Genomic DNA, 20,698 nt, shown 5'->3' with positions numbered 1-20,698 from the left:
AAATCTTCAGACCATAATCCCATAACGCAGAGAAATAATAACGAAGTAATTTCTAAACAACATATATATATTAATTACTAAGAAAAAAAGCTATAAAAATACATTTTCAGTCCACATATCACAGAATAACAATTTTGATAATATAAAAGATTAGACGTACATCAAGCGGTTAATATGGCTTTGGAATAAAAACTTAGATGTATGGAGATCTTATTGATGAAGTTTTTTAATCCTGTATCACCTCATCAGCGTACGGAGTTCCGCCATAGCTGATTGGGACACTTGAGTCTTGTTCGTCTCGGACTTATATCTGAAATAAAATTTATATACAATTGAACTATATGTAGAGACGCCATTTTGTTATATACCACGACTTTAAATGTTTCTCAAATTAACATGTGTAAAATAACATAATTTTCATTACAATGTTGCTATTATATTATTTAATTATCATCGACCTTTAGATTATTTAGCACCAGCTGTGATGATAGTAACACTTGTCACTTAATCTTGCTTTTTGGCCCACCAATGCCATGAACGAAATCGAAAGGGCAATAACAGGTAATATTAAAAATATATATATATATATATATATATATTTAATTGTGGGAATCTTAGAAATTATTATACAACGATCGATTTAGGGTTTTACCTGTTAATGATGTCACAGGCTACGTCAGGTCTGTAAACAGCCATATCTCGAAGGTAGGCCTGGTCGTTATTGAGAGCGCGGCGGTAGGCCAGCTCGCGCCAAACACCGCCACCAGCACCCGACAATAACACCAGACCCTCCATGAAACTGAAATATAAGGATTACATATTTACAAATGGCAGTATTGGCTAAAAACTTAAACAGGGTAGGAAGATGGCGCATATTTTATATAAGTGAAATCGTTTGACCTGTAAAGTTGGTGAATGGAGACGAGAATATTACGGAAAGTGTGACTTTTTGCTAAGTTTTAAAATCATTTTGGACACTTGTTTACAGTGAGAGAGACGGAGAGATAGAGAGAGAGAGAGAACTTACCTCAAATAATCACTCACAAGCAAATATGTTTGCTCGGTAGTTCTGTTTAAGATAAGTCTTGTTGGAGACGCGTTCAGTAATGAGATTTGTAATGCTATCTGTTGGGCGAGCGCTGCCATCGATCCAGCAAATCCAGTGCATCCGCCTTGAAGGTATAACTCACAAGCGTCGGTGCAGTGATTTAGAGCTGTTTCTAGGAGAGTTCTCGTCGGGACATTATCGTGTATCATCAACCAAACCGGTTCGTTGGTCTTCTTTGAGGGTTTCGAGGCTTCCGCCGTTCTCTCCAAGTCGTCTATTAGATGTAACGCTTGTTTCTTCTTCACATTAGCTGCCTCAGCGTACATATTGAAGTGAAGCGCCACCATGATGTAAGTGTCCGTATCCCCGGGGCAATGGGTCTTTAGGAAATCGAGCAGGCCATGCTTGAATTCAACTATTTTATCTTGCTGCTGGCCCAACATATAGTCGAATTGTCCGAGAAGAAATTCAAATTGATGATTGTCGCGCAAAGCCTTAAAAGAAGTTAATAATAGATCAAGTTTTATAGCCATAGCTAAATATCAATTTATGAGTTAAAAATATTGTAACACGTCTCATTCGAATCATGAAAAAAATAAATTAACGCCAAAAATTATTTGAAGTTAAGCGTTGCAAAATTTTAAATCCGTATTTGGTGCAATGAACGGTTGCGGAACAAACCTCATAGAAAAAAAAAACAGTACGGACTTCCAAACTCTATTGAAAATTATTCATAAATTACTTCCTAAAATCTTCATAAAATATTAGTCAACCTGAAGTATATACGCGCATTCCGTGTACCGCGCCAGGCCTGTGAGTAAGCGGACCATCAGCCTCCAAGACCGAGACGCCAAGAGACGAGCGCTGAGGGCTTGAGCGGATCGAAGGCAGACTGCGACGCCCTCTGTATCACACGCACATGAGAAACACTCGTGAGACAACACCAGCAGCTCGATGGAGATCGTGTTCACCTAAAAGCCAAAGAAATATCAACCATCAGTAACGCAAAAATAATAGTTTTTGCTTTATACCTTCCTTTAGGGACGTGTGTTAAATATTACATATATGTCAGTTTCAATAAAATTTTAATATTAAATGACTGTGTTGAATTTGATTTGCTTACAATTTCATATTTTTAATTATCACTTTGTTTAACTTTTCATAAATTATTCCGTTTTTTTTTTCTAATGACACGAATGTAATATGTGAATAAAATGACATTTTATAAATCTATAAAAACTCTTAGTTTACATAATAACTATTTACAACAAAATAATTTTAACCGATTTACTAACAATAACCAATTGGGATCTGTGAGAGATAATTCCATGTGTCTAGCATTTATGTCAATGTCATTATAGTGACAAAAATTTTAGATATTTTAATATACATACAAGGGCAATCTCTACTTGACATATATCTTCTGTAACCTCCTCCCAAAAACACAAAAAGAGTGGACTGTGTTTAAAATATGAAAATGCTTAATGTTTAGAAATTCTCCAAAGATCTTGGTAAGATAAACATCCAAAATAATACGAAAAACATCTTTAACCCACCTGTTTAGTGGAAAGTTTCGCTCCTTTAGTAATTTTCCGAATGTTGGATTTAATTTCATAAGGTATGTGGATATTCGTCTTCGATATCACATCGAAGAGATTCCTCCTCGAGTCTCTGGACATCTTATTCCCAGTAGTGTACACCGTGGACACCGAGTAGACGGATTCAGTTTCAGTAGAAACGATCGTCCCTTCTTCTGTCAAAATTGATTCGACCTCGTCACCATCAACGTTCTGGTACTCTTCGTCTATGAGGGTTTCCACGTCGAGACAGCCGTCGTCTAGAACATTCTCCGTTATCTTGGATATGGTCGTAGCTTTATATATCTTCTGGAAGGCCATGAGATGGTCGAGTATCAGTCTGCCGATCTGACTACAGGCGCCTGGCCGCATGTTTAAAAACATCTCAATATCGGAATCCAGAACGTATCCCCATAGCGTGTATTGGAAATGCTCCTTCTGTCTGAACGTCGATGTCTTCACTAAATGCGGGGATATTATTGCTGCTACCATTTCTTTGCATAAATATTCTGCAATCTGGATTTTTTGTTATATTTTAAATGATATTACGAGATAGTTAGATAAAGATTGATAAAGTGATTCAGTTACCTGTTTAGATGGTACATTAAAAGTTCTGAAGACGAGATTCGCCAGCGACATTCTGGCCCTGCCGCTTACTAAGTTGATGAAATCCAATGGACGACTTTGATATTTCAAGACAGACAAATAATCCCAACCGATTTGTAGGGCGATTCGGAAGTAATTCGTGATCTATAAGGCAGTTATTTATTTAGAAAGAATTTCCCCAAAAAAATTCCTCTATCAACAAACCAGGAGCAGTGACCAGAGACAGCCATTCTATAAGTACCTGTTTAGCCACAGTTAATCCACTCCTAACAGCCAGCGCTTCCAAAGTAGACAAACGGTCCACTTCTTCTCTCACTGCCAAGTGTGGCACTTCACCGTCCTGGCGATCCGGTACAACAACCAATTCCTCGAAACTTGTCTCCGAAGCTTCTGAAACTAATTAGGTATGAAGTTATTTTTATTACATATTTCATATAAGATTTATAATTTTTATTTTTATGTTGTGTTATGTATGTGTTTATACCGCCAACATCTCTATTTCACGTTAATATTCTCTTAACATAGATCTTTAATTGGAAATACCAGCACATTTTCGTAGTATTTTTTTCTCTTTATTAATTTTTTTTGCAAGCTGTGTGGTATTTAATAAGGTGTGTTAAATTTATGTGTCAAAAAATATATATCAAAAATATTAAACCTACCATTTAGCTTGTTCTGGAGTGTGGGCGAAGATATAATGAGTCTCAATTCTTGGGGAAGTTCGTAAGGCGAGCATGTGCCTTCGGCCAATCTTAAACATGTCCTTACAATATTTACAGGACAGGCTGGTATTTTGAACCGGTACTCATCAGGAATTCTGAATAACGATGATAAACGAAACGCTTCCACGAGCAGTTTCTCCTCTAACAAACCGTTAACTGCTTTCTGCCAGTTCTCTATCACATCTTTATGTTCTATGAGTTCAATATTCTCTATATTTATAACATCAGATTCAACTTCGATCTCATGCAGAGTGGACGAGAACGGTTTGTCTTCTAAATTTAGATTTATATTCGGTGAAGATATTGTTTCTCTTGTATTATTTAACACAAACTTCAATGTGCTCTGAGAATCTTTCAAATACGGCGACCTGTCACATCTAAAATACGCCTCCCACATTTGATGTTCGATTTCTTCTCTATTTTCTCCGTACACGTGATTTTCTTCAAACCAACTCAAAATAATTCTATACGCGTAGAACTGTAGAGCGTCGTCGGAGATTTGTTTAGGTATTCCAGATAGAAAACTGACGGCTCCATTGAAAGTGACACCGGCATTTTTAAATACATCACTGCAGGTGGCTATGAATTTTGTAACGTCCGCCTCGTATACTACCACGTTCTCATCGTCTGACGTAGTGATCTTATCACGTTTAATACTCCATTCGGCTATTAAAATATAATCGACCGGCAAACCAGCTAATTTTGCAATTTTTAAGGCCACCTCATAGTTTTTCTCGCGCGTATACATTTCCACGCATTCGTTGATGTAAACATGAGAATCTTCTTGCAACATTTTTGACAGCGTCATGATTGACGATGTCTCCATAGAGGTTTTGAAGATTTCATACAATGTTGTAAAATCTGGGCAAGGAACTGGAAACATTAAATATGTATCAAACAGAATATAATCAATACATTAACTTTCTACGACAGAAATATACTCACCTATAAAATCGACTCCAAATCGGGAATCAGATAAGCACTTCAAGAACTCCCTTTGATGGAAGGCTGAGTCGAAATTGTGTATAAGTGTCAATACGACTAGTGCAACTGCTGTTCTTTGAAGCGACTCCTTCGACAATTCGAATGGAAAGCCGCTGGCGTCGACGCTGTATCTGCGATGACAATGATTAAGGAAACTCGTGACATACTTGTTAGTTTCGGAATCAAAAATCAATTGCTTAACGCAACGGTGAAGGAATGCCGTGAGAAGAGCGAGTGGACTTTCCTGAAAAAGTATATGATTTAAATTGTCTCCGTCTTGAATAGCAGGAACATTTATTATATATAAATCTTATTACCGGCATAAATATAAGAAAGGATTCGTGCAAAGTGTTGACGTAGCCTTCCATAATACAGACTTCTGCGATTTTCATCAGTAGCTGCGCCGGATTGTTTTGGGAAATTTCCGCTTGCAGGTCCTCCCGACTTTTCGTAGTGGGTTCTATCGACGCCAAAATCCAATGACCCCACAGAACATCAACGGCATTTGGCTGTGAACCCAATTTTATTGATTCATCTATACCAAACGTATATTAAACATATCACAGGATCAAGATTTTTTTGACCAAAACTTGTTGTATAATGATCAAAACTTCACTCACCTCGTAGCAGCTAGCTAGTAATACTAACAATGGTTCTCTATACTGTTGAGCAGATTTTAACAAAGCTGCCGGAGGATCTTCCGGGCCATGACATGATGCAGAAACCTCCCAAAGCTCACGACTTAGATACACAGCTTGGTCCGCTAAATTTTCCTTGGGACACTGCTGATAAATATGGAAAATCTACTGAGATCTAAGACTTTCGCGAGTACTGATTTAAATGAAACTAATATTTTCGGATTACTACGCGTTATTTTTTTTTTTAATTTACATACTCCCGACGTTTCGGTTACATTGTAGCAACCGTGATCACGGGCGGACGAAATTTGCTTAAATACGTATTAGTTTCTTTTTCCCAAGTATTGATAGTTTTTGGACGACTTTCATAGAACATTTAATAGAATTTGAATTTGTAGCTGACTGATGAATTTCACGATGTGAGATTTGCTGTTAGAATTTCCAGTGTAAAAAACCTTGATTACATAAATATACTTACAATGTCTCCAGAATTCAGTCTCGTTAATTTCCTTTGCCCGTTACTTGAACTAGACTTTTGTTCTTTCTCGTCTTCAGTAGATTTATTAAGTATTATATGTTTTAAGTGTTCGGCATAAGACCTCCTACTGAATTCCTGTGACAGTTTCAGCATTTGTGATAGAGGGTATCTGAAAACGTCTCCAAATACCAAGAAATTAAACCAAGAATTATCATTGACAAACTGTTTCAACTGTTCCTCCGGTAATGGTAAATTGTGTAGCATTGCAAATTTTATCATCGTTTGAGATTCATACAAAACCACTGACATATCTATTTCGCCATTGATTTCTCTTATTTCTTTTAGTCTGCAAGACGTCACTTCCTCTAAGTACTTCAATATGGTCCTCGCTGTGTCGTCGTTGCTCTGAATAAGTTTCACCATATATTCGTTAACGATTTTGTTAACTTCATTTTCAGGCAAACCCTTTCGATGGATGAGATGATTTTTAATCATTTTAGTGGCTGAGACGTGAACTCTACATCTAGTGGGGTTACATCCGATCATGGCTACGAATGATATAGCACAAGCAGTCATAGCGGGGTCGAACCAGTTCTGAAGAGCCAAGGCGTGGGCTTCACAGCATGCGCTTTTTATACCTTTCTCTTGAAGTCGATTATATGTTTGGTACTGATGTGAAACAAACGCCTGGCTTGCATTGCAAGGACGGTATTGTTTCAAATAATATATGTGGTTCAGTTTAGCATCATAACCATATCTCTTCATTAGTTTGTCATTCGCGAAGTCTGGCATATCAATAGTTCTTTGGGTTAAATTTTTCAAACCGTGTACATCTAATTCGTCGGACAGCAAACTGCCTAAGCTTCTGCGGTCAGTTTTGTCCGGCATTTGAACGTTTGTGTTTCTATTAATTATTTGGAATTCGAATATCTTAGACACGTCCAAACCTCGATAGCCAGAAAGCAACTGATAAACATTAACATCCTTACATTCATACATATAATCACTGCTAGTAGATCTTTCATATACTCTGTACAGGTGTGGCAACTTCTGTTTGTAGCCCATATTTGGTAGTTTGAAATCTTTGAACTCCAGAAAATCGCTTTTGGAGAATATATCGAACAAGCTGGCGTTGTCTTCGAGTAATATCATGCCGAGGACCAGATGGGGATTAGACGAAATGTAATTATCGATATCGTCCTTAGCAATCTGCTGGCAAGTTTTATACACAGGCACCACGTGACTCTGCCTGTCTGATGTTTGTTCAATACTTTTAAACAACAACCACAGCTCGATACAGTCTCTGGCCTCCTGTTCAATCTGCGACAAATCCGTGTCCAATATATGACCCTCTATGCAAATTGTTAAAACCTTATACAATTTATGTTTCACGTAATATTTGGCCAGCTGCAGATAAAAGTCCTGATTGCTCATCGTAGCGCATGATTCAGAGAATATGTCGTCAATGAGTTTCAAATTCTGCGTTCTCGTTAACCTACCAATTATTTCATACAGATCCGTTTTCTCCTTCTGAACTATTATTCCGTACGAGGCCAAGGTGTCGTAAATACACATCTTTGTATATTCAAAACAGTCGGACGTATCAATTTTATCGATCATTTCCGGCAGAATGGGCCATTTGCGAAAAATCTCATCCAGAGTGTCGAGGACTTCGTGTGTAAAACCCTTCGTATCCACAGTCAGCAGCTTCTGAACGAAATTATCGTTATTGAAAAAATTATATCTCGCATTCATATCTCGAACAACCTCGGACATCTGAACATTTATCCAACGGACGAGAATCATTGATTTGTTATGCTTCACCAAATAATTCCACATCTGAAGAGGAGATGAAAAATCCAGAAGTGAGAACTCTGAAAAATTTATAAAGACCAGAGGCTTATAGCAATCAATGAAATACAGCAAATTCAGGTACTGTCAAAACATGGAAGTTACATCATTATATAGTAATTATGCAAGTAGTTTCAAAAAGTTATACCAAATCTTTGTTATAATATCTTAGATATGTAAAAAACAAAATTTTGCCACAAATATATTTCATCATAATCTGAAATTTATATTACATTAAATTTATAAAGCAATTGCAAGGAACTTCACATACCAAATGTGTCAAAAAACAATGCAGTTGCGATATTGCACTTCCATTCTGATGGGTATTCTTCAATCTTTTCTATAGTCAGAGCTTTTATTTCACTCTCATTAACAAATACTCTTTCAGATCCGGTACCAAAAACTTTATTTTGTTTGAAAGTACCGTCAACCTCAAATGATTTTTCAAGATATTGGAGCAAGTTCCAATGTCTTTTAAAATTTTCCCACTTTTCAATGTTATCCTTTTTGAAATCTTTTATAAGTTTTTGCAAATGCTCTACTATGAAGTCCCTGTAGTCGATCTGGGCTGATGACCTTGCAAGTTCCATTAAATGCTCCTCAGGATTTATGTCACATTTATTAAGTATGTGTAAAACTTTAAAAATTTGTTTTCTCCTTAATAATTGATCAGTCCATGTTTTTACCTAGAAACAATAGAGAAAGAATTATAAGTCTACCACAATCATAGACATATAGATGCTCTCAAGTCATTCAAAACTACTTAATAGCATCCCATTTGCTAACACATTTTAATGCACACACAGACATATAAAACATTCTGGTATAATATAAGAATACTTTATGTATAATAAATGTAGGTTACCATTGTATATATAGGTTTTTACATATGCTATTGGTAAAGGTTTTGTAAAAACATCATAATTATTGTATATGTGGAATAAAATTTACAAATATAAATAAATATGAAATTTACCTCGTTTAAGAACCAATGCCTTGCCTCAGTCTCTGTCCAAGAATTTTTTTTCATGAGATATTTCAGACACAAGTTAATATGTGTACCTTTGGCAGCAGCTTCACGAACCACATCTTTGTGTGATTTTTCTTGCCAACAATTCCAAATAATCTTCTCATTTTGACTTAAACCTTCCATTTCTATTGTTTCAATGTACAAACATTCTATTATTCCTTAGATATATATATACAACTACCTGAAAAGGTGTCTTATAGTTAATTTACAATTTAGTGCTGTTTATATTTAGACAGAAAAAAGATTTATGACCTATATATTCAATATTCTAATAAATTTTGTTACTATATAAATTTATATTGCACTTATGAAGTGCACTGTGTACACTTATCTAGAACGTAAAATATATAGTGACAGTTCTCAGTGGAAACAAAACATTAGGTATGTATTAACTTTCTCAATGTCTTTTAGTAATAAATAAGTCTTCTAGTATTTATAAATATTGCAGAATCAATTCATCTAAAATAAATAGGTTTTTATAAAAATCACAAGATAATTACAAAAACTTAATGAGTTTTATTTTCGTTAATTTGCATTTTAACATAAATTATCGATAATCATGTCACAGACAAAACAAACATATAACGAAGACCATTGTATAAATTCTAAACATAAAAAAAAACACACAATCAGCAATACTTGAAATAATTAACAAATCGCATATCAAATTTTAATACAATATTGGGTTGATACCTATATTATTAAATTTACGACAGTAAATGACATATCGAACTTGACAGTAAAAACTGTTTTTTAAATGATTTTTATTTGTTATACTCTGTCCGATTATTTTGGTGAACTGCCTGTGTATACTTTATATACTGCAATAGGTACATATTTTAAAAAATCTGTTGCCTAGTAACGAAACATTTTAAGTAAACTTAACTGAATCGGACTCCAAAATTAGTACCTATATTTTATTGAAACTCATGGCAGAAGAACTACAAAAAGTTCATTTGTATTATGATGAAATTAACAAAGTCAAAGTAATAGAAAATAATGTATATAAAGAAACACAAGATTTACAAGAAAACTGTAAAGATTACGAAAATAGTAAGTATTTTAATTATAATTTTGTAACATATTAGAAATTTACATCTTATACTGACTACATAAAAAAATAATCAATATCGTTATTTTTTTGCATTATTAAATAGAAGTTCGTGATTTTGGCAATATTATTGGGTCATTGTTGGATATGTTGAATAAGTTGGGAGAAAATGTTGAAAAACAAAAAATGGCTGCCATTGGCGCCACTAATCTTTTAAAGTCAATAGAAAAAGACCGAGAAAGTGAACAAACAAGATTACAAGTAAGTAAAATATAATAAAATTTAATTAAATATATAAGGAATAATAAGATTAGATTCTTCTTTTTGCAGGCTGAAATAAGTGATAAATCGTTAATTCTAGAGCAATTGGATAGTGAATATGACGCTCTTCAAATTTTGGATGCCACTCAGTCAGAGACGGTCGAATACTTAACGCAACTGCGCTAATTTTAATAAGTTCTAACATTATTTTCAAATAAACAAATACGAATATTATTTTAGTATGATTTCGGGTAAATGTCTTTTGAATTAAGAAAAATTACTGTTCATATCTGTTTGATTATTAGCAACTCGGCCTTCAGTGTACCTAATAGCCATTCGATTTAAACCACCCCTTAACAACCTTGAAGTTCACTTAAAAATTACCCTGCTTCTCTTCAAAAACACATAGGAAGCATACGTTTAGGTTAAAAAATAAATTTAAGGTAATAAAATTCCTGTAGTATTCTGTAGAAAATGTATTTTTAAAAATTAATTCACACTTGAAATGTCAATATGTCACTGAACTTAAAATTCTGAAACTACACAGGAATCAATGTGATATAAAACAATAGATGCAACCATATTTTTATATAAAGTTATACGTTTTTCCTTTGCAAGTTCAAGCACGTCAAAATATATCACTACCCTCACTATCATGTGTCCAGATAAGAATACATTAACAATATTTAAATTTTCAGTTAACCATTGGTTCAAAAATTTTTATTTTAGGAACATTCCAAACTTACCAAAACCAGAAGACATTTTTAGTTATTGAATAAATTCATTTCAATAAAACTTCAACTCAGAGTCAAAGCAGTGAAACTATATAGTCAACTAGATAAGAGAAAAACCAAGAAATAAAACATGATTTATAGAATACCCCCCAGAACAATTGTTATCCGTGTTTAACATAAAGTCTAACCTTAATACTAGTACCATAAGCTTACAGTACACTTATTCCTTAATTACTATCATCCAGTCAGTTCAATATTAATTTATAAAGGGCTAGCTATTTCATTTCACTGAGCTAACTTTACAGAAAATTCTTACTGAAAAAAAAACCAGTGACATACAAGTTGGTATCCAGGAAATAATCGCATCAGAAACACTACAGAACTATACAAACAATTGAATGTGAAAAGCATCACAATTATAAATAAATGTATCAATAAAACTTACATCTATGCATTTTTGAATTTAGCTTAGTCTTATTGATTGGTATCAAAATTAATTTATGAATTTATCCTTAACAACACTATAATTAGTCTTTATAAAAAATATGTTGCACATTTTTTATAAAAAATCCAAACATTTTTATGTATTGTAAGAAACCAAAATTTTTATTTTATGGAATGACTCTAAATATTTCAAGACAAATTAATTTCAGTATAGAAAATTAAACATTTGGCATTATTTCACCAATATTCAATAAATAAGCAATGGCACACCAAGGCCACATAGTAAGAATCCTAGTGAACTATTAGCACTCTATAATAAACAAACACTTTTTGATAAATACCAAACATGAGTAGCGAGGTGTGTACGCTGTAGATATGTAAAGTATAAATAGAAATCAAATGAAACATAAACAAATAGTAATAGTTCTGGGATTAATTTCAATGTCTATAATTTACAGTAGTCTGCATCATTTTAACACTGTATACTTATAATAGTGATTAAACACTCGAAGTCACAATCGAACTTGATAAAGAATCATCAATTCGTGGCCTTTTTGAGTCTTGCTGGTCATCATTGGGTTCATCTTCTGCTGTGCGTTTCTTTGATTCAGTTGTGTACTGTCCAACATCACCGATAACTCCATCTTTGAACCTCACTATAATAGCGGTCATGTTGTCACAGCCAGTACCATCACCCATTGTACTAGGTGCCAGGCAATGGTCAAACATCTAGAACAGTCATAAATACTTTTAATATTTAACTAAAAGATATATAATAAGTAATTAGTAAAGATATAAAATACATATATTAGTATTACAAATATTTAATTAATGGAACCAAATACATATACAAAAAGTACATACCTCTTCACATATTTGTGATAACCTGTCCCTTCCTTCAGCCAATCGGGGAAGGATAAAATCGCATACATCCTGACTAGACATAAAATTCCATATTCCATCACATGCCAACACCATAAACTGATCCTTTTCCGGTTCTAGCTGTAATGTTTTTACATCTGGTAAGGCTGTAATCATTTGCTCCTTAGCATTCAGTTCCTTATTTTGTTTGTATGAATGATCTCCGATAGCTCGAGACAGGTTAAGGCCACCATTAATGCGTCCATCACTTGATACTTTGCCGCCAGCTTTAGTTATCCTTTCAAGTTCTGGACTGTCTTCAGGTTTGTGGTCTATTGACATGTCTATTGCTTTACCTTCTCTACATATAATGCAGCGAGAGTCACCAGCATTAGCAACATATAGTTCATTACCTGCCAAAAGAGATCACATTAGTAGTGTCAGTATAAAAGTTCCAAAAAGATTATAACCCACAAAACTCATGACAACAACAAAAGTAAATGCAGCCATAGGGGCTTATGTCATTTCAACAGTAGCTTTATCATAGAAAGTTTTTTTAGATTATAACTTGCGTTTGGTTTTATTTGATTCCATCATGCTAGTATAGATCGGAATACTAATAAACATCCACAAGGAAAAAAATTCCTACCCTCTTAGACAATTACCAACTATTATTTTATACAATTACCTTTAAGTAATGCTACAACTGCAGTACAGCCACTATCACTTCCAGGTTCCTCTACCAAGTTTGTATCTTCCTCCCTCTCATCACCACTTGATTCTGCATCATCATCGTCATCATCATCATCTTCATCTGCTTCTAGTAAAAAGAAAATGCATTGTGTCTTTAATTAAATTGTCAATTGACATATGTTTATTAGTTTATGGAATGACTTAGTGACTGTTATCAATTTGTTAACACCGATTCTAATATACTCAAATAAAACCATGCAGATAATGGTGAGATAAAATATAAGGTAATATTCGGAATACAAAGCTAGACTATGTAGAACAAAAATAAATTTAAGTTATTAGTAAATGGTATACCATCATTTGAAGATTCGACAACACCATTGACACGTTCTTCGTCTGATGAATCCACCTCGCCTCCTTCAAAAGTTTCATCATTAGAGTCACTTTCATCATCATCTTCTTCATCAACTGTCAAACCCCGCCTCAATAATGACTCATACATTGCTACTGCAGCACGTCTTAGTTTTGATTTCTTTGGTCTCTCTGGAGCTTTTTCTGAACTCGACACTAAAGGACGAGAGTTGAAAATGCAATAAACTAAGAGTGTAAATATGATTTCCTTTACATACTTTTACTATGAATCTAAATTCATTTCATTTAAAATATATATTGAGTTTTGGTGTATCATATATTGTAGAGAATTTATAAGGAAATTAAAAAAAAATACCTTTGGTTACATCAGATTTAACAGGTGTTGCTGATCCATTTGAGGAACTGATATTGTTTTCGCCATCAATTTTTGAATTTGTCACTTCACCATTGCAAACTTCAGATGTGCTTTTCGAGTCGGCGCTTTGTTCTGGGTGATTACAATTCTCCCCAGAACTATCTGGTGTATTTACTTTATCCACCTCCATTGATGTGGCCGCTATTTCGTTCTCTTCACTTGTTGATACCTAACATCAATAAGATTAGTTTACTGTATAGAATAAACATAAATATTTAAGAGCTACAGTATGAAATTCTAATTTACATACTACAGCAATGTATTTGATTAGATGATTTAAATAAGCATGATTATATTATTACCACTCCATTCACTTCCTTGTCATCATTACAATTTGATGAGGAGACGCCACCAGTATCTTCATCGGATTTATCTATTTTTGATAGTCCATTTATACTGGAAGTAGCTTCATCTTCATTTTTTTCTGAACTTGACCCCGCAACAAATTTGATTTCTGCACTAGAACTTGATGCTCCAGCACCTAGAGACAGGGAGAATTTTTTCATGTTTGAAATTGGTCATATAGTTGTTTGTATATATATACATTTTTATATATTAATAAAATATCTTACCTGAACCTTCATCTTCATCAAAGTTTTTCTTTGCTCGTAAACATGGTGACAGCGGAGTAGCTGTATCTCCAAGTCTTGTACGATGGAGAGCACTCCATTTATTTTCATATTTGGCCAACACCTCCTATAAATAACATTACCTATCATATTTGGATATAACATTTTTTTAATATTGGATTTAGAATAAGGTATTCAAAAGTATTAAATATAGGCTCATTTCATGGCTCTTATAGCGTTTCTTTATCAGACCTGAAGAGGCAGTCCTGCATCTTTGTATAAATTGCTGATATTTTCATCATCTGATTCTTCATTGTCACTGGGGCCTGGAGGATTAATTTCACCTGTGGAAATAGACAAGCAATTCATAGATATAAATGGATAACCTAGAATTTTTTGTACAAATTACATTAAATTTTCAATTACTCAAATGAATAGTAATTGGAAAATAAGGTTTTTTATATCAAAAGCATCTGTTTACAACTAAGAAGGCTTGATAATACATGCCTGCTAACTCTTTTAGTATCTCCATAACCTCTTTCGTTGCAATGGTGGCATCAAATCCTAGAAAAGCGTCTGTTAATGCCTTATTCATGTCTCCATTTTTGTATGCATCGGTATTCTTTATAAAATTTGGTAAGTTTTGAGAACAGTATGTAGCTACTTCGGCGCCACCGTGACCGTCATAAACAGCGAACAAAGATGTATTTTCGTCAAAATCAAGAATTGTGTTGTGAGCATCCTGAAAAGAATTATCAACTCTATGAAAAAGTTCTGTAATAAAAACAGTACATGCTATATATTTAAGATATAAGTAATATTCACTGACAAAAACAGTAGCTATGAGTGATCTTTGTTAAGATACATATACTGAACTAATTTGATGTTTTATTTTGAATACATAAGTGGGAATATCGTATGTAACATTAAAGCAATAGAAATAGCCATTTGGATAATAAATAATAACGAAACAATATCTTACCTCTTGATTGACACGCCAACCTTGCATGGAGCTGGCGCCACATTCTAGTTTTTCGTTTACTTCATCACTAGATATTTTTTCAGTAACAGGCTGAGATAAATAAGCACCCATTTTGTCAAGTTAGCGCATGAAATTTACAAGCAAAATAACTGACGCGCGAAGTTCTACAAGAGCGTGCAGGCGGCAAGCCTAGCCGAAAACTCGGGTAACCGATGACATACAGATTATTAAAGTGTACATATCTATGCTTTAAGACTTTTTGATAATCATCAGATTAAAATAAGAAACTTTGTAAATAAATGGTTTAAATTAATTTAAATTATTAACCAAATATGGAAGCATAAGGATTTTACTACACATTAAAATAGATTCAAAATTGTTGAGCAACACTTTTAGTATTCCAAATATGTAATTTTTATAATAGAGATTTTTGAATATTCCCTCTATGGTAAAGAAAACTAATAAAATATATTTAGCCTTTAAAGTTATAAAATAATTTTTATTACTCTAAATGTATTGTTATTAATATTTGATCAAAACTTTAAAAAATATAGTTATTTTGTATATAGGTAAATTTACACTCCTGACAGTGGCCTATATCAATAATTGAGATATGACGTTCATAATCTGTGGTTTGTGGGTGTAGACTGTAGATGTTTAATCAATTTTTCAATGGCGGTGTTGGGTATAATTTTAATTTCTAATATACAGCTATCTAAATAAGAATTATTCATTCAAAATGATAGCTTTAACTTTTGAAGTGTAATTGGAATACAAATACCTGATACTTAAGTGTAAACATATTCTGGACAAAAATATTATTCGACTAGATCATCAGATAAAGTACCAAAAATGTCGGGCGATCACAAAACTTTGATAAAAGGAAGCCCTTCCCAGTATGTTAAGTTAAATGTGGGTGGTACATTGTTCTACACAACCATTGGAACTTTAACGAAAAGTGACAACATGTTAAGAACCATGTTTAGCGGTAGAATGGAGGTGCTCACAGATTCTGAGGGTATTTATAATATTTTTTAAACAAAAAAAGTTTGTTTTTTATTGTTCAACACTATGTATATGTAAATTGTAGGTTGGATACTGATCGACCGGTGCGGAAAGCATTTTGGAACGATTCTGAACTATCTCCGTGATGGAACAGTGGCACTACCAGACAGTTACCGCGAAATTATGGAATTGTTAGCAGAGGCTAAATATTTCTTAATTGAGGAATTAACAGAATCGTGTCAACAAGCACTCAGTAAGAAAGAAAGGGAGGCTGAACCAATATGCAGGGTTCCATTGATTACTTCTCACAAAGAAGAACAACTTCTTATTATGTCAACTTCGAAGGTAAAATATATATTTTTTTATTTTAATATTTTGATATGAAGAAAATATACCTAAATTAAATTTATTTCTCTTTCAGCCTGTTGTTAAATTACTTATCAATAGACATAACAACAAGTATTCCTATACGAGCACCTCTGATGACAATTTGCTTAAAAATATTGAGTTGTTTGATAAGTTGTCACTGAGATTTAGCGGAAGAGTATTATTTATTAAAGATGTGATTGGCTCTAATGAAATCTGCTGTTGGACATTTTTTGGACATGGAAAGAAATGTGCGGAAGTATGTTGTACTTCCATTGTTTATGCAACTGATAAAAAGCATACTAAGGTTGAATTTCCAGAAGCCAGAATATATGAAGAAACATTGGGTATTTTGTTATATGAAAGCAGAAATGGTCCTGATCAGGATTTAATACAAGCTACTTCATCTCGTGGTGCTGTTGGAGGGCTTTCATGCACAAGCGATGAGGAGGAAGAGCGTTCTGGTTTGGCCCGTCTCAGGTCTAACAAGCAGAACAATCAATCTTAGCGGTTACAATCAGGCTTAGCTCGCCTGAGAAGTTCTAAACGGACTAATGTTTGATATAATGCCAGTTTTTATCTACCGTTTTGCTGGCTACCATGCTTTGGTATCTAAAACTTGACTGAACTCTTTGACTTTCTGTGAGCTCCTGGACTAGTGACAAATATGAAGTGAAGCATTTATTTGAGATTTGCAAATTTTATGAATCGTTGTGCGGGGTCTATACATAATGTGCTATGTATAATCTTAGTATAGATGTACATATATAAACGGAACAATGTTGTATTGCTGTAGTTCAAACAGATACATGACATGTAAACTATATCATTCATTAGTATTTAATATCTATTCTTGCCCATTTTGTGGATACTTCAAATCTATGACAGTATTAAATTTTTGACTTGATAGTATCTTAATTAGTTTTCATAGTGTGGGTTTGCATCGTCATCCTAAATATAGCAGTAAAGTTTGGTGATGTCAAACTTTAAGTTGTTGAGATGTTATAAGTGTGAAGATGCAAGTGCCATGTTTTCCTGTCTAGTAACTAGATCTTATGAGATGAGATATTTGAATGTTAGTAGATGTTTATTATAAAGATGTGAATGAAGTACAGAATGTAAAAATAAATTAGAGAAACAATGAAATATTATGATATTTTACATTATAATCATAGCTCAAATAAATTGCCAAATCAGTGTTGTCATATTTAGTCTTTCTTCAGGTGTAAGCTCTTTTCTTATTCTTAATAGTATACTAAGTGGAATAATATAGAAGTCTTGTATAGGTGTCTGTAATTCTTAGTCATCAAGCATTTGAAAATTTATAATTATAAATGAATAAATAAACATAAAATGATGTTAGAAGAGAGAATAAAAGATTTGTATGGAATGTAGAGATGAATTGTACTATGAACTCATGTAAAATTGTTGTAAAGTGTATGAAATATAAATTGCGATTACATTATGCATGTTTTTGGACATTAGTAATAACGTGAATGTGCATGTGGTATTGAAAATAGTAATATCAGTAGTTAATTCAGAATTAGATAATCTTTATGATACTAGTCTGATATTTATTATTCCAGTTCCATTTATAGGACATTTAATATGCCATTTGTGTTATTTTTGAGGCTATTTATTGGTTCCTTTTTCCATAAATGTGTATGGAAAATTATTGTTATGAAGGCTAAGTATATATATTTTTATTGGATCAAGGATGTTTATAATGCACTCTAAAAATAACTAATTTATTTCAAGGTTTATAATGTACTCATGCATGACTTAGCCTCATTGTTATTTTTATTTCAAAATTTGTATGATTTTTTTACAGTAAGAAATTTCAATATTATTCTTATCACATAATAAAATGTTTAACTGTTAATATATTCACTCACTGTTTAGCTGTCTGTGTGTCTTTTATTTATCACCTATATTGATCACCATGAATCGGCTTGCTTTTACATAGCAATGATTTTTATTTTCATGTTAGTTATGTGTGGGCTTACACCAGTTTTTAGGAAAACCGACAAGTTACTTATATATTAAAAAATATATTTCTAGAACTTATAACCTAAACCTTGTATTACAAGATTGCTTCAATGTTGGTACAGCGATGCTATTAGTTTTTACTAGGAGCCTTCAAGTTAATGTTAAGGTATTGTTTTCAGAGTGTTAGCATCATAAATTTTCTATACAATGGTACTGCTATAGCAACATTCATAATCGAGATTGCATGAATTTGGTAATAGTTTTATTGAACAGATATAATTTCCATATTCTTTTTATAGCATTCCAAACTGCACAAAGGTACACCAGTTTTTGAACAATTATACTTTTTTATGTTATCACAGTCCTTGATGCTACATTTGATTGGCTTGGGAACTTCTCTTGGGGGTTTGTTTTCTAAAGGAAATGGTATACCGGGAGGAAATGTCAAATATATTTCTGCATTGCTATTCTTGTAGACAATCATTGGTTCAACCTTTCTAATTGGTTTTCCTTTTTGAGCATTTTTAAGATTTTTAGAATCTTGTTTTTTTAAAAGGCGATCCATAGTTTTCTTTTTGTCTTTTTCTCTCTTTTCGTCAGCCATTTGTTTTCTTTTTTGAGATTTTAATGCAGCTTTTTGTATAGCTTCAGCCGTCATGACTTTTTCTTTGTAACCAGATGGCAGAGCCAGTAATACCTCTCCTCCAAGACCAGTATCTTTATCTGTGCCTCGCTCATACATTGCTCTTTGTCTTGCTGTCATCATTTTGGGATCTTTTGGTTTGATTTTTTTTAATTCCTCATCAACCTGTAAGGACAATATTGTACTGAGTAGTTTATTTATAAAATTTTTAAAGTAGTTTGTGTATAATATGAATTTGTGAAAGTTACTTCTTCCAGTTTTCCTGATTTTATAGCATCAAGCCATCGCTCTTCTTCACTAGAAGTTCCACTGTCCTTGCCTTTTGCTTTTTTCTTTTTTGGTGCAGTCTTGGGGGGAGTACTAGAAGAAGATCCAGGTATAGATTTTCTTGAATCTGAAGATGACTTAACTGTTTGAGCCTTTAAAATGTCGGCGGCGGATGTCCCAGGGATCTCCTTTTTTGGTTTCATTTTAAATGTTTTGTCTACAGCATCTTCGTAAGCTACGTCGATGGAACTATCGCTGTCGTAGTCGTTGTCGATTTTGCGTTTTTTATGTTTCTTATGTTTATGTCGTTTGTGTTTCTTTTGAGGTGTAGTATCTGAAAAATGCGGTCACAAGTATCATCAAATTTAGCAATGTTGGCTATTAAGACCATAATATAAACTAAAGTGTCACCAATAACTATTTCATCTTCTGAAGTACTTTGGTCCCGCTGTCTTCGTACCATTATTTTTTATTAAGACGTGAAATAATTAAACAATTAGGAAAACTATGTTTACTTTGACAGTATCATAAACAACAACTAGGAACTAACAAGTTTTGTGACAATACGTCAGTAAAATTTCTGAAGTGTCAAATTTTCCACAGATTAAACATTTTGTTGTAAAGAATTAAGTGCAGGAATTAAACTTCAGTTATTTTTAATGATAATAAGAAGATATTTTTAAGTGTTTTTTGTTTTCTTGTCAAAATAAGTTATGCGTTACTATAGGTTTATGATTTCATTTTCAAGTGAATCTGTGTATTATTTGATTTTCAACTCAATGTAAGTTTTTAATATTCATGTCTTGTTCGGATTTCAATAATATATTAAATCACTGCCCACAATTTCATTAATCTTTTCCCAGGTAAGGGTCACCCTGATACAGCTGCGGATGTGATGATGCAATTTACTGACAAAGGTCCATCTTGTGTTATTGATGTTCCCGATGTTCAAGATTTACGAAATCTACAAAAAAATCCAATACTTTTATAATTTTCAATATGGGACATAAGATTCAAACAGAATATTTGCCTTAAACAGCCATGACAGATACAAGATTTATAACATTGTAGACATAGTAGGATTAACAAGAGAGTTATTGGTTATCTACTAT

At 33.2% G+C, this 20,698-nt stretch overlaps 5 protein-coding genes across 13 annotated transcripts; 2 read left to right on the top strand and 3 right to left on the bottom strand.

Annotated features, from left to right (window-relative positions):
* Positions 1 to 46: 46 nt before the first annotated feature.
* On the bottom strand, positions 47 to 9,299 carry LOC116767588 (spatacsin). 6 transcript variants are annotated; one of them, XM_061527173.1, is made up of 15 exons: positions 9,187 to 9,299; positions 8,881 to 9,115; positions 8,176 to 8,590; positions 6,054 to 7,927; positions 5,558 to 5,722; positions 5,255 to 5,446; positions 4,899 to 5,181; positions 3,894 to 4,826; positions 3,473 to 3,621; positions 3,214 to 3,375; positions 2,605 to 3,141; positions 1,822 to 2,019; positions 1,028 to 1,542; positions 653 to 799; positions 47 to 310 (listed from the first exon to the last, which is right to left on the bottom strand). In XM_061527173.1, exons 2-15 carry the CDS (start codon positions 9,055 to 9,057, stop codon positions 238 to 240), a joined length of 5,820 nt encoding a protein of 1,939 aa, XP_061383157.1. In that variant the 5' UTR covers positions 9,058 to 9,115; positions 9,187 to 9,299; the 3' UTR covers positions 47 to 237. The 6 variants fall into 6 exon arrangements, with proteins under 6 accessions (XP_061383157.1, XP_032513868.2, XP_032513867.2 ...); XM_032657977.2 differs by having other exon boundaries at positions 3,473 to 3,618; XM_032657976.2 differs by having other exon boundaries at positions 3,473 to 3,627; positions 5,558 to 5,719.
* Positions 9,300 to 9,718: 419 nt separating this feature from the next.
* LOC116767467 (intraflagellar transport protein 20 homolog) lies at positions 9,719 to 10,478 on the top strand. Its single transcript, XM_032657793.2, has 3 exons — positions 9,719 to 9,987; positions 10,092 to 10,246; positions 10,316 to 10,478. Exons 1-3 carry the CDS (start codon positions 9,864 to 9,866, stop codon positions 10,430 to 10,432), a joined length of 396 nt encoding a protein of 131 aa, XP_032513684.1. The 5' UTR covers positions 9,719 to 9,863; the 3' UTR covers positions 10,433 to 10,478.
* A 229-nt stretch (positions 10,479 to 10,707) lies between these two features.
* Positions 10,708 to 15,527, bottom strand: LOC116767412 (probable protein phosphatase CG10417). Of its 3 annotated transcripts, none has more exons than XM_032657721.2 (10): positions 15,317 to 15,527; positions 14,842 to 15,076; positions 14,587 to 14,678; positions 14,338 to 14,461; positions 14,068 to 14,246; positions 13,706 to 13,934; positions 13,333 to 13,545; positions 12,974 to 13,105; positions 12,289 to 12,698; positions 10,708 to 12,153 (listed from the first exon to the last, which is right to left on the bottom strand). In XM_032657721.2, the coding sequence occupies exons 1-10, from the start codon at positions 15,425 to 15,427 to the stop codon at positions 11,923 to 11,925; spliced, it is 1,956 nt and encodes a 651-aa protein (XP_032513612.1). In that variant the 5' UTR covers positions 15,428 to 15,527; the 3' UTR covers positions 10,708 to 11,922. The 3 variants fall into 3 exon arrangements, with proteins under 3 accessions (XP_032513612.1, XP_061383165.1, XP_032513613.1); XM_061527181.1 differs by having other exon boundaries at positions 12,974 to 13,102; XM_032657722.2 differs by having other exon boundaries at positions 14,338 to 14,458.
* A 416-nt stretch (positions 15,528 to 15,943) lies between these two features.
* On the top strand, positions 15,944 to 18,594 carry LOC116767347 (BTB/POZ domain-containing adapter for CUL3-mediated RhoA degradation protein 3). Its single transcript, XM_032657629.2, has 3 exons — positions 15,944 to 16,334; positions 16,407 to 16,666; positions 16,743 to 18,594. Exons 1-3 carry the CDS (start codon positions 16,169 to 16,171, stop codon positions 17,193 to 17,195), a joined length of 879 nt encoding a protein of 292 aa, XP_032513520.2. The 5' UTR covers positions 15,944 to 16,168; the 3' UTR covers positions 17,196 to 18,594.
* A 327-nt stretch (positions 18,595 to 18,921) lies between these two features.
* On the bottom strand, positions 18,922 to 20,154 carry LOC116767346 (INO80 complex subunit B). 2 transcript variants are annotated; one of them, XM_032657628.2, is made up of 3 exons: positions 19,998 to 20,154; positions 19,568 to 19,920; positions 18,922 to 19,484 (listed from the first exon to the last, which is right to left on the bottom strand). In XM_032657628.2, exons 1-3 carry the CDS (start codon positions 20,047 to 20,049, stop codon positions 18,939 to 18,941), a joined length of 951 nt encoding a protein of 316 aa, XP_032513519.1. In that variant the 5' UTR covers positions 20,050 to 20,154; the 3' UTR covers positions 18,922 to 18,938. The 2 variants fall into 2 exon arrangements, with proteins under 2 accessions (XP_032513519.1, XP_061383207.1); XM_061527223.1 differs by having other exon boundaries at positions 19,568 to 19,903; positions 19,998 to 20,132.
* Positions 20,155 to 20,698: the final 544 nt, after the last annotated feature.

The sequence above is a fragment of the Danaus plexippus genome, assembly GCF_018135715.1.
Source record: "Danaus plexippus chromosome 9 unlocalized genomic scaffold, MEX_DaPlex mxdp_24, whole genome shotgun sequence".
In the NCBI taxonomy this organism is placed as follows: domain Eukaryota; kingdom Metazoa; phylum Arthropoda; class Insecta; order Lepidoptera; family Nymphalidae; genus Danaus; species Danaus plexippus.
This window is presented reverse-complemented; position numbering and strand designations above follow the sequence as displayed.

Coding starts and splice junctions, on each gene's coding strand:
- LOC116767588 (XM_032657974.2), bottom strand. CDS start 9,057: ATGGAAGGTTTAAGTCAAAATGAGAAGATTATTTGGAATTGTTGGCAA. Junction 800..1,027: donor CTTGTGAGTGATTATTTGAG/GTAAGTTCTCTC, acceptor CTTATATTTCAG/TTTCATGGAGGGTCTGGTGT. Junction 311..652: donor GCCTGTGACATCATTAACAG/GTAAAACCCTAA, acceptor ATTTTATTTCAG/ATATAAGTCCGAGACGAACA.
- LOC116767467 (XM_032657793.2), top strand. CDS start 9,864: ATGGCAGAAGAACTACAAAAAGTTCATTTGTATTATGATGAAATTAAC. Junction 9,988..10,091: donor CTGTAAAGATTACGAAAATA/GTAAGTATTTTA, acceptor ATTATTAAATAG/AAGTTCGTGATTTTGGCAAT. Junction 10,247..10,315: donor GTGAACAAACAAGATTACAA/GTAAGTAAAATA, acceptor TTCTTTTTGCAG/GCTGAAATAAGTGATAAATC.
- LOC116767412 (XM_032657721.2), bottom strand. CDS start 15,427: ATGGGTGCTTATTTATCTCAGCCTGTTACTGAAAAAATATCTAGTGAT. Junction 13,546..13,705: donor TAAATCTGATGTAACCAAAG/GTATTTTTTTTT, acceptor CTCGTCCTTTAG/TGTCGAGTTCAGAAAAAGCT. Junction 12,154..12,288: donor TATCACAAATATGTGAAGAG/GTATGTACTTTT, acceptor TGACTGTTCTAG/ATGTTTGACCATTGCCTGGC.
- LOC116767347 (XM_032657629.2), top strand. CDS start 16,169: ATGTCGGGCGATCACAAAACTTTGATAAAAGGAAGCCCTTCCCAGTAT. Junction 16,335..16,406: donor GGTGCTCACAGATTCTGAGG/GTATTTATAATA, acceptor TGTAAATTGTAG/GTTGGATACTGATCGACCGG. Junction 16,667..16,742: donor TTATTATGTCAACTTCGAAG/GTAAAATATATA, acceptor TTTCTCTTTCAG/CCTGTTGTTAAATTACTTAT.
- LOC116767346 (XM_032657628.2), bottom strand. CDS start 20,049: ATGGTACGAAGACAGCGGGACCAAAGTACTTCAGAAGATGAAATAGTT. Junction 19,921..19,997: donor AGAAGATGAAATAGTTATTG/GTGACACTTTAG, acceptor CGCATTTTTCAG/ATACTACACCTCAAAAGAAA. Junction 19,485..19,567: donor AATCAGGAAAACTGGAAGAA/GTAACTTTCACA, acceptor TTGTCCTTACAG/GTTGATGAGGAATTAAAAAA.